Source organism: Piliocolobus tephrosceles, chromosome 4, assembly GCF_002776525.5.
Source record: "Piliocolobus tephrosceles isolate RC106 chromosome 4, ASM277652v3, whole genome shotgun sequence".
In the NCBI taxonomy this organism is placed as follows: domain Eukaryota; kingdom Metazoa; phylum Chordata; class Mammalia; order Primates; family Cercopithecidae; genus Piliocolobus; species Piliocolobus tephrosceles.
Genome location: NC_045437.1, coordinates 142,708,617 through 142,719,687, shown reverse-complemented (window position 1 = coordinate 142,719,687; position 11,071 = coordinate 142,708,617). Strand labels below are relative to the sequence as shown.

The 11,071-nt window shown below is 36.0% G+C and overlaps 1 protein-coding gene across 2 annotated transcripts in view; it reads left to right on the top strand.

The window, feature by feature from the left end:
• The first annotated feature begins 1,453 nt into the window (after window positions 1-1,453).
• Window positions 1,454-11,071, top strand: part of SPINK5 (serine peptidase inhibitor Kazal type 5) — a 74,326-nt gene continuing 64,708 nt past the window's right edge. For both annotated transcript variants that reach the window (XM_023227018.3, XM_023227017.3), the window contains exons 1-4: window positions 1,454-1,581; window positions 2,831-2,856; window positions 7,845-7,972; window positions 9,967-10,039. In XM_023227018.3, coding sequence (XP_023082786.2) covers window positions 1,527-1,581; window positions 2,831-2,856; window positions 7,845-7,972; window positions 9,967-10,039 — 282 coding nt within the window. In that variant the 5' untranslated portion in view covers window positions 1,454-1,526. The remainder of the gene's footprint in view (window positions 1,582-2,830; window positions 2,857-7,844; window positions 7,973-9,966; window positions 10,040-11,071) is intronic.

Here is an 11,071-nt window from a genome sequence, read left to right as displayed (position 1 = left end):
TAGAGACGGGGTTTCACCATCTTGGCCAGGATGGTCTCGATCTCCTGACCTCGTGATCCACCCACCTCTGCCTCCCAAAGTGCTGGGATTACAGGTGTGATCCACTGTGCCTGGCCCAATGATTATATTTTTATAGGAAATAATTTCATGAGAGAAAAAAGAAAGGACATATTATCTCACTGTGATAAATCTCATAATATTGGCATACTCCCTAAGTTGGGCAACCTTGATCAGTTTTCTGGAACCATCATAAAAAGGCCTTTAATTGGATAAAATCTTGAACTTTTCTTCTATAGATATGAAGACCCTGAGAAGTACTGGAATGAAACAATTTGGCTCTGGTTTCAGTCATCTTCACATGTTTCTTCAGGTGCTTTCTTAAGCTATTAGGGCAAAATAAGCTGGTAGAAGAAAAGGTATTACTTGTAGGATGAAAGAAGGAACTAAGGAGAAGAAACTTTCTCTAGAAAAATATCACATTTACATATTTATAATTGTTAACAACTTTTTTCTTCTTTTCTTTTTGGGAGACTAAATAATGGGACGATACAGGAAGAAATCTAATTTAGAGAAAACTGAGCCAAATTTTTCAAACAGTAATATAAGTAATTATGGTAATCACGGGCTATGGAAAGTTAAACTGAGTCTCCAGTGTTTATGATTATGATGTTTGGCTGAAATATAAAATAAGGCTCCAGAATATAAAATATCCTGCAGATTGAGAAGTTTTAAAAGTAGTTACATGCAAGTTTTATTTTTCCAACGCTTTTGCCTTTTCTAATGTGTAAGAGTGAAGTGATGTACAGAGAGGAAAGAATGCTGTATGTGTGGTCTGCTTGAAAGTGCTGGATGCCTCCTCTGCCTGCTCCAACTAAACTGTCTGCTTATGAGAAAGCCATTGCTCCTCTGAGTTCCTGCCTCCCCATATATTTAACATTAGAGCTTTGCTAGGTTATGTTTTAGGGTCGTTCAACTCTAACATATATATGAGTCTGTGACACTGAACTCAGACACTTCAGAACATCTACAAATGAAAGGCACAGGAACCCTGGGTTTCTCTAGATGTGGAAATCTTTAAATCTATACCTGACTGGTAGGACAACCAACCTGTCTTCTTTTCCTCTCTCTTCCCACTTATGAAGGGAGTCCAGTCAAAAACATGTTTATCTACAAGGTAGTATATCTGGTATTTCTGAGAAATTCAGTTCTTATATAGGATTATAGAATATTCAACTTTGAGTAGGGTCTGTGGACTCAATCCATTGCGTTCTGGGGGAGGTACCATGAAAGCACATTACTACTTTAGAAATAGATATTCTCTGTTCAAACCTGACACCCTCTCGGGATCCTAAAGGATAGAAGCTAAAGTGGTGTGGTATATGAGTCCCATGACCTTGAACAACTGGTTTTATGTGGGTGTCACCAGTGCTTTATAAAAGTAAACTGCATCTCCCCGAGTTCAGTCATACTGCACCAGCTGAGCAATGCACGGAGTGGACCTGTAGGCAACTTGCATCATCTTCAACATGAAGATAGCCACAGTGTCAGTGCTTCTGCCCTTGGCTCTTTGCCTCATACAAGGTGAGCAATTTGTGTGTAATCTAAGCTTCTTGCCACACAACTCAAAGCCCTGGGGAAGGGACTTTTCTCCCCCTACTCCTGCCAGAAAACGTTTATGTATGTATATATAATCCTGAAATATCTTGCCAGACACAGAGTTCTGAAGATTTATATATGTGGCTTTATAATTATGTTGTTATCTTTAGAAATGGCAAGTAGTTTGAGATAATCTGAATTTTTTAACCATGAGAAATTCTTCCATTAATTCTTTAATGCTGGAAACTGAATAGATTCTTCTTCATCTTCCTCTTACTAAATGTATCAATTCATAGTACATATACTTATCTACATAATAGACATTTAAAACTTAATTGTAAATAATATATGTATTTTAATGTTATAGGCATAAATGAAATATTTTTTAAAATTCAGTCATCTGTTCTTATTTTCAAGCAATAGAATCTTCTAGCTTATTTTAGTCTTGTGTTTTCAAGTGCTAAATGGGTTGAAAGCATTTCTTCCAAAGAGTGAGGGACTTTTGTGGGAGGTGGAGGGTAGATTTTTATATTTGCTATTTAACCCTAGGAGAACACAAATTTCCTAGACTTATGTTGCTCTGAAACATTAAAATTTTAAAAAAGAGAAACTCAGAGATAATCTGAAATCATATACAAATAATGCCCACTTTCCTAAAATAGGTGTGTAGGTACAAAAGAGCCTATGTTAATGAGAGTATAATAGCCTGTGATCTTAATCTTACCTTCTGTCAGATCTCTAACTTTTGTAGCTGTAATAAGGAGGTAGAGCTGCCAGAATTCAGAAAATTAAATTGTATGTATATATCTTATAAATGTAATCCTATATTATAGTTTCAGTTGAAACTATAATATAGTTTCAAAATTATATTATAATTGGTACAGTATTTTGCATGTATGTTATGTTGTAATTTTAAAAGGGAGGCTGCCATTTATTGCTCCAAAAGGACCTTTTGAAGATGAGTGATTTTGATGGGGTTAGAATTCACATAAATATTATTTTCCAAAGTAATTGTAACTTTCTAAGTGATTAGACCTTTGTGAGTATATATACTAATCTCCTGGTCCAGTGCCCTTCTTTTATTTGCCATGGTAAATCTTAATGTGTTCAAAAACAATTTGTGGTTTTACAACATATTGTCATTAAAGCAATCAAGACACTACATTAAATGAATTGTTTTGCTAATTAAATATTGTACATTTCCTTAACTTTGGTTTATATATTTTCATCCCAGATGCTGCCAGTGAGAATGAAGATCAGGTTAGTCCTGCTTTTTCTGTTCATTGAATTCATTCCAAGATTCCCAAAGAAAAATGGTTTGTGGCCAACACCTTCATGTTAATAATACAAACATATTGTACTGGTAGGTGCTAACAGCTTTTGTTAAAAACACAGAAACAGACTTTTATGAATCAAGACATGAATCTTTCTCTCTCTCTCCCCCCCCTTCCTCCTCTCTGTCTCTCTCTCTCTCTCTCACACACACACACACACACACACACGCCCAAAGTATTAATCATGATGGATATCTGCAAGAGGCAATTTACCATGTTAAATGAGCACTTTAACATTTCATAAACAAAAAATAAATCAACTGGAAAACTACTGTTGTTCCATTTAACATCTGAACAAGCCATGATACACCACATAGGAAGCTAAAATAAATTTTCTAGTAATCATTATGCAAAAGAGGGTGCTCTGTATCTTGAATATAGTTAGTGTATATAGTTCATCCAATAAATATTTATTGAGCATCTATTAGATGTCAGACCCTGTTTGAGATGCTGGTGATATTTTTAAGTAAACAAAATAAATGAAATTCCTGCCCTGAAAAATTACATTTTAGTGTAGGAAGACAGACAAATTTATAAGTAGCTTAGCAAAACATATGGTACATTAAATAATGACAAATGCTAGGAGAAAAATAAATCAGGAGGCATAATAGGATCCCAAAGAATGGAGGTGGTATCCATTCTTAGAAGGATAATCAGGGAAGTTGTCTCTGGAGAGACTGTATTAAAACAGGGATCTGAAGGTCATAAGAGAATGAACCATGAAGGTATTTGCAGTTTACAGCAGACCAGACAGAAGCACCTGTGGGCACAGAGGCCCTGATGCAAGAAGGTGCTTTACCAACTCTTAAAACTCTTTTGTTTGATAAATTAAAAAATAATTTTCTACTAAAAGTTAAATTTTTTCATCTATTTGAAAGAGAAGATGACCAACTTCTCTTACACATATTTTATATATTTATATACACACACACTGCTATGCATGCTCTTAATTCAGCACTTAAAACACAATTTTAAATGTTTTGCTGAATATGTGTCAAAATCTGCTGTATCTCTGGCCATGAACATTAAAGGAATAAAAATGTGAAACAGCTATTCTTTACGTTGAAACTCGGAGAACCACGGTTACAATACTCTCTTGACGTATTTTGTTGCAATTATTTGTTTTCTTAAAGAAACTTCTTACATGAGTGTTCTAGATAATTTTATCATGCTCTCTACTATTTCATCTAAGTTTACTAATTAAGGAGAAGTCCAGAAAGTGCAGTAGAGTAGAAAATAAGCTAGACTTTTGGGAAGCAGAGAGTATGCTCACTTGGATGTTTTATCCTGGAAAAAAGAAGGATGTTATATAAGTATCACTGTGTATAAAACCATCATTTTCTGTTTCAGAGTCCGTGATGATGGTTGGTGATATGTAGTAGACACTGGGAATTTTACACTGATATTTTTCATAGCATTAACCTCCATTTCACTGAAAACCATTTTAAAAACAAATTTAGTGACTTCTTATATTTGGTATTAAAGGCAAGAACACAAAGAAGTAATTATTTATTTGGAAGCCTTTCTAACCAGAGTTTTCGGATACTGTGCCAGAAATGAAAACTATTGATGTAGTCTTTTTTATGATGCTGCGATTTGGTTATTTTCCAAGTTTAGTAGCTTGGATTCCTTTCAGCATGATAAAAGCATGTTAAATGTCATAAACATGAACCTAAACAGCAGGGAAAAGCACTGCAGCAATCTGCAAGGATCTTAAGCATGCTTAAATTTGTCATCATCTAAGAGTCATTCTTCAGGCAAAAGCAAGCTGGTCAGTGCTCTAACACTGAGATAGGGCAATGGCACTCCTGGAGGGTTTTATTATAATAGCTGGAGGTGGACAATAGAAGACTGGAAATTAGGCCTTAGCCAGTGAGGGAAACAGGAAGAACTTGGCCCTAGAGTGCTCCAGTTTTCCTGGGACATGCTGAGAAAAAGAGAATAATGGCAAAAGTAACAAAACAAAACAAAAACAGGCCAGGGACTGGAAGTTACCCTGCAAGTAAACAGTTGCTGAAAAGTCATCTACTCAACTCAAGAGGGCTTTTGGTCTAAATATGCTTCTGTTTCAACCCTCTCTATTGTGGTCGTTGAAAGGGTATTCCATTTTGCTCAGAGAGAAACTCAACTGCTGCTTTCTATTTTTATGGTCTTTTCCTGTTTCCCAAGAGAATACATTGGATAATTTCATAACCCAGAGAAATAGCACCGAATCTCATCTTAACTAATTAATCACTGTGAACAAGTTTCTTAACCTATGATTTGGGCCTCTGATGCTCAGTTTGTAAGAAAGGGAGTCTTTCTAGGAATTAAGCTCTCATCTAATAGTGACATTGGATAAGTCCAATTTAGGGATTATTCTGATTGATGCAACTCTTTAATTATTTTTTTTTAAGTAGAGACAAGGTCTCTTTATATTTCCCAGGAGGGTCTTGAACTTCTGGCTTCAAGCAATTCTCCTGCCTTGGCATCCAAAAGTGCTGAGATTACAGGCATGAGCCACTGCACCTGGTCTGATGCTACTCTTATGATGATAAACAGTCAAAATTATTTATAGCTTTATTCCAGGATTATCATGAGTCTTCTACACACTTTCTATAAGACTTACTTAATAAGGGATTTTTTTTTTTATTACAAAGGCCTCAGGCCCTTCTCTGGTTCTACTGTATGGATTTTAGGATCAATTATATTCGGTAAGGTAAGCACAACTTGCAAAGTTGGCATTTGATACTGTAGAGTCAGAGATCAGACAGATCTCAAGATGCCCAGTAATTAATCTGTGTCCAGAAATTACTACTGTGCTACTCTGATGGAGTTACTGTGTAGTGATAATAATCTTAGATACATTTTAGCATGCCATCCTTAGTAAAATTTCCCAGGGCTGGTCTGTGATATTTTTTAGTGATTCTCCTTCACCATTAATCATTTTGCAAGTGCTACCAACTGCCTACCATTTTTAAGAGGCTAGATTAAGTACAGCATTATTCATCCAGGCAAGTATACTTCTGTTCTACCTACCTAATGCTGTATCTATGGCACCTAGCAAAGTATAGTAATCTAATAATAAGTGATTGCTGGCTCATTCAATGATGATCATAAAGATATAGGAGACTACTGGAGTTCAAGACCAGCCTGGGTGACATAGTGAGACCCTGCATCTCCCAAAAATAAATAAATAAATAAATAAATAAGAAAGAAAGAAAAAGCACAACACACCCCAGATATAGATATAGGAGTCTAAATAGAAACCTTTAGTAAATTTTTTGGAAGAGGTTGTGTTTGTCAGAGTTGAAGCAAAAGCTTTGTTTATTTGTTTCCTGATACAAGCAACTTGAGGCAGATTTTTTAAAAAAATCAAAACAAAAACCAACGAAAATCCCCTTAGATTCTAAAGGCTTAATCTAAAGACCTTGTGAATTTTCACTGGGTACAGAGGTGGATGCTTTTAATCCCAGCACTTTGGGAGGCTAAGGCAGGTGGATCATTTGAAGTCAGGAGTTCAAGACCAGCCTGCCCAACATGGTGAAATCCCATCTCTGCTAAAAATATAAAAATTACCCAGATGTGGTGGCATGCACCTGTAGTCCTGGCTACTCAGGGGGCTCAGGCAGGAGAACCTCTTGAACCTGGGAGGCAGAGGTTGCAGTGAGCTGAGATCGCACTGCACTCCAGAGTGGGCAACACAGCAAGACTCCGTCTAAAACTAAATAAATAAATACCTAGTGAGTTTTCTAAATTAAAAGGGAATATAACATTTTAAAGTCATACTTTACTAGGTAGCACAAATGCACCATATTTTAAGCTCCTAAAAAAGAATGAGTGATGTATAGCAGGACTTTCATAAAATATATTGAACGAATGAAAAGAAGGAATTACCACTTTTGAAGGTCATTCTACTGTCTTTTTCCCCACCAATTCTATTATTTAAAATGTTTCCACTGTCCTCCTTAAACTTTGTATAACACAGTTATTGGTATTTACAAAACCAAAAGCCCAAAACAAATATAGTAGGATTTTAGTTCCAAATGATGTGTCAAAAAAATTACGAGGGGGAGAGAGAGAGAGAGAGAGAGAGAGAGAGAGAGAGATAAAGGCTTATGCAATTATTGAGAAATTTCCTCAGTACTTCCATAGATTCACAAGGTTTGATTCTGATGGTAGTTATAGTAGTGTTGATGGCATTTGTGGTGATGGTGGTGGGGGTGGGAATACGGGTTTTTAAAAAAATATAACACAAATTTGAAAATGCAAAATGGTCAGGCCTCTCCCAGAACCTCGGAAGGGGGATGTGACAGTCAAGGGCCCTGAATCTTAAGCTTTATTAGCTTTAAGGTCAGTCTGCCTGTGCTCATAGTCAAATGATAGATCAAGGGACGTGAAGTTCTTTTCAGAAAATAAACCAGTCTAGAAATTTGTTTTCCAAATATATAGAACCAAGAAATCTTTTTTTCATTTAACACTGTTAAAATTTTTAGGAGCTGATATGTTGCAGTACACCCATGGGGAAATGTAGGCAGACATTTTATAGTGTTCAATGCTCAAACACCTTGCCTTAGTCCTTCAGCAACATTTTCATATTCCTTTCGCGGCAATTACTGTTGGCCCACTGTGTACTAGGTACTTGATATATACCATCTTAGTATATTCCAGTAATAATAAAGACAATCACCACCAACAACAAAACAATAATAATAAAAAAGGAGGAAGAAGGAAGGAGGATAATTTATTAATTGAATGCCCACTATGTAGCAGGCATTCTTTGAGGGCTTTACATACTTATAGTTAATCTTCATAAAACCTTTGAATTGTGTGCATATATATGTAGACATATACATATATCTACATATATATCAAAACAAAGCTTTGTTTTGATGTAATTTCAGCTAACACAACTTTTTTTTGGCATTATCTTAGGAAATATGCCGTGAATTTCAGGCATTTATGAAAAATGGAAAACTGTTCTGTCCCCAGGATAAGAAATTTTTTCTAAGTCTTGATGGAATAAAGTTCATCAACAAATGTGCCACATGCAAAATTATACTGTGAGTAAAGGTTTCTTTCTTTCTTTGCAATGTTTGAGTTAACAGCTAGTCTCTGAACTGGTAAATGTATTCTTTTTCTTTTCTTTCAAGTGCATTTTTCTAAACTGAAATGGTTAAATAAAAGTGCTGAGCAGATCACTCTGACATCTTCCATCAGATAAAGTTGGATAATTGCCACCCACCTGGAAAGATTTTAATAATCACTCAAACAAGATTCCAAAAGCATTCCAGAGGGACCGGTATTGATACCTTCTATAGCACTCTATAGTCTTTTGAGGATGTAGTTCCACTTTGAACTTACTGGTTTTGGAAAAAAATGAAGTTGACAAAGAAAGTCAGATTCCCTGGGCCTGTTAAGACCTGATTCTGTTGCAGCCTAGGGGCTGAGAAGATTGGCTTAAGCATAATGCCAGACTCTCCTTGTGGCAGCCAACCAGCAGAAGGACTTAAGCAAGGTATACCCTGATTCTGTGAGCTGCCAGTGTCTTTAGACACCTAGCATTATTCTAGGATGAGATAAACTAAAGGGTAGATGATAGTTTCCGACTCCTTGCAGCTCAGAAATAATTAGTATCCTGGTAGTTTAGCAATCTCTAACCAATGCTTCTTAACTTGATTTCTTTCTCTCCATTGTCACCCTAAAGGTAAAAGAAGGCTTGCGTTATCAACTGCAAATCCTCAAACCAGAATGTCCTAATTTGTTTTTGAAAAGGAAGGTTTGAGTTCTTTGTAGATTCTGGAACAATGAGCTCACTTGGACTCGGGAAGGGGAACATCACACACTGGGGCCTATCATGGGGAGGGGGGAGGGGGGAGGGATTGCATTGGGGAGTTATACCTGATATAAATGATGAATTGATGGGTGCTGACGAGTTGATGGGTGCAGCACACCAACATGGCACATGTATACATATGTAACCTGCACGTTATGCACATGTACCCTAGAACTTAAAGTATAATAAAAAAATAAAAAATAAAAAAAAAAAAAGAAAAGGAAGGTTAGCCTCAATTTCTGACCACTGTCAAAACTTCAACAGTGGTAGCAAGCCAATACTGAGCTTACTCACTTAGGATAATTATGTTATAATTGGCTTTTTAAATGTCAGGTTGGTGTGTGTCACGGGATTTAATTTGGGGATTGACGTAGTCAATCATATTGGGATAACGAAGCTCAGATCGTTTGATCATGCACTGCTTCTAGTGAAGAGATTCTGAGACTATAAAGAAGCCAGGACAAGATTTAATAGAGGATAGGAGGCCTAGGGCTGGTTGAATAATTCTTTCTTCTTTTGAAAGCTGAATGTAAACCAGCAGCTATATTATTTATTATAACATTTTCTTCTTGTTTCATAAGATATTTTAATATGAGACTGAAAGTATGAATATAATAAATTACTGAAAATAATGTAAAACAAAAATGAAATGCCTTAAGAGTCTGAAGACAATTTATTATTTTGAAGTTACTCATTCAGTTATTATTTTTATGACTTATGTAAATTATGTTGGAAGAAAATTGTTTTTTTTTTAACCTGGAAAGAAGGAGGCTATGCAAGGCATAAAAGCTGTCATCAGATTGCTAAAGAACTGCCTTATGGAAGAGAAAATTGATTTGCTCTGTGGGTCCCTAGATGTTGGAATTAGAACCAATATAAGCAGGTTCAATGTGAATATTCTCTTTCAAAAACTACATTCAAAGAATGGTGCAGATAGCTTTGAGAGTTGATGACCACCTGGCTGTTGGAAGTATTCCAGGAAGGTAGTCTGTTATGCAGTTAAAGTTAGAGATTCTTGCCTGTAATAATACCATGTTCAAGATATTTTTCAATGTTGAGGGGAGATCTGAGGCACTGTGTCCATTTCTGAACATGCTACCCATTTTGACATGCCAGTCTAGGCTGAGGAGGGCAGTCAAAATTAAGTTTACCATGCTAGCTGTTATTCCTAAAAGTTGGGCAAACAATGTTTAAACTATGCTATTTCTTGTCCTCTTCCAGGGAAAAAGAAGCAAAATCACAGAAGAGGATCAGGCATTTAGCAAGAGCTACCAAGGCTACTGCCCCAACAGAGGTGAGACTATTTGGAGCCAACCTGTTTACTTTTGAGAGGATGTTTGACTCTATTTAGAGCTATCTGTTTATTCCTTAAGTACTAGGTCATACCTGTTTTGAAGCCAACAACTTAGAAGGGAGGGAACATGGGTTAGTCCAGGGGTGGGCTAAATATCTGGTACATCTTGTCCATAGGCCCAACCCATGACCCAACTCTAAAAACATTTTAGGCACTGACAGAAACTAAGAGGTGGGGTGAGCCAGTGTGATATCTGCCTTCCAAGGCATCATTTCTCATTCCTCTTGTCCTGTCTTAGCCCAAAGAAGAGCTATCCTGGGGCTGTAGAATTAAGTTCAAATCAGACTTCTTATTGCCTATGTAACTTGGAAAATTTATGTATCTCTGGATCTCAATGTTTTCATCTATAAAATGAGTTTTAGACCAAATGGAAACTAAGTTCTAAAAGCCAATCTCAGGGTTTAACATGTTCTAGCAGGCATTTGACTCATTCTATTTCCTTTTTCTTTTGCTCTTTTGCTTTTTACTGTATATGTTCCAGTACCTGGAGGGTCCTCCTAATTCAACTAGAGTTGGTTGTTTATATCTACTTTGCAGACAGGGACTCAGGCTAATATTTTGTTTAAGAAAAGTGTTCTCCGGTAATAATAATAAAAAAAAGGGTCATAAAACAATAAGAAGTAATGTAGAAGGAAGGAAAGAAACTGCAAATTTATCCTACTATATAAACCATTTCACTTTATAATTTTTTTCATTTATAAACATTTTAAAAATCTATACAAAATTATAAAAATAAAATTAAAAAAATAAAAATTTGGGGCCCAGATTGGTGGAAATATATATCTAGCCTACAATATCTCACAAATGGGTTATTGACAAAGCTGGGACTACCACCAGCTATTCTAACCACCACTCACATCGTCCCAGGTCTCCTATGCAGTTTCTTCACTAATTTCCTCTTTCTTTTCCTTCTCTTCTGGTCCCAACACAAAATTAAAATAATCAGTGAAGGTTAGTACACCTTAATTACTT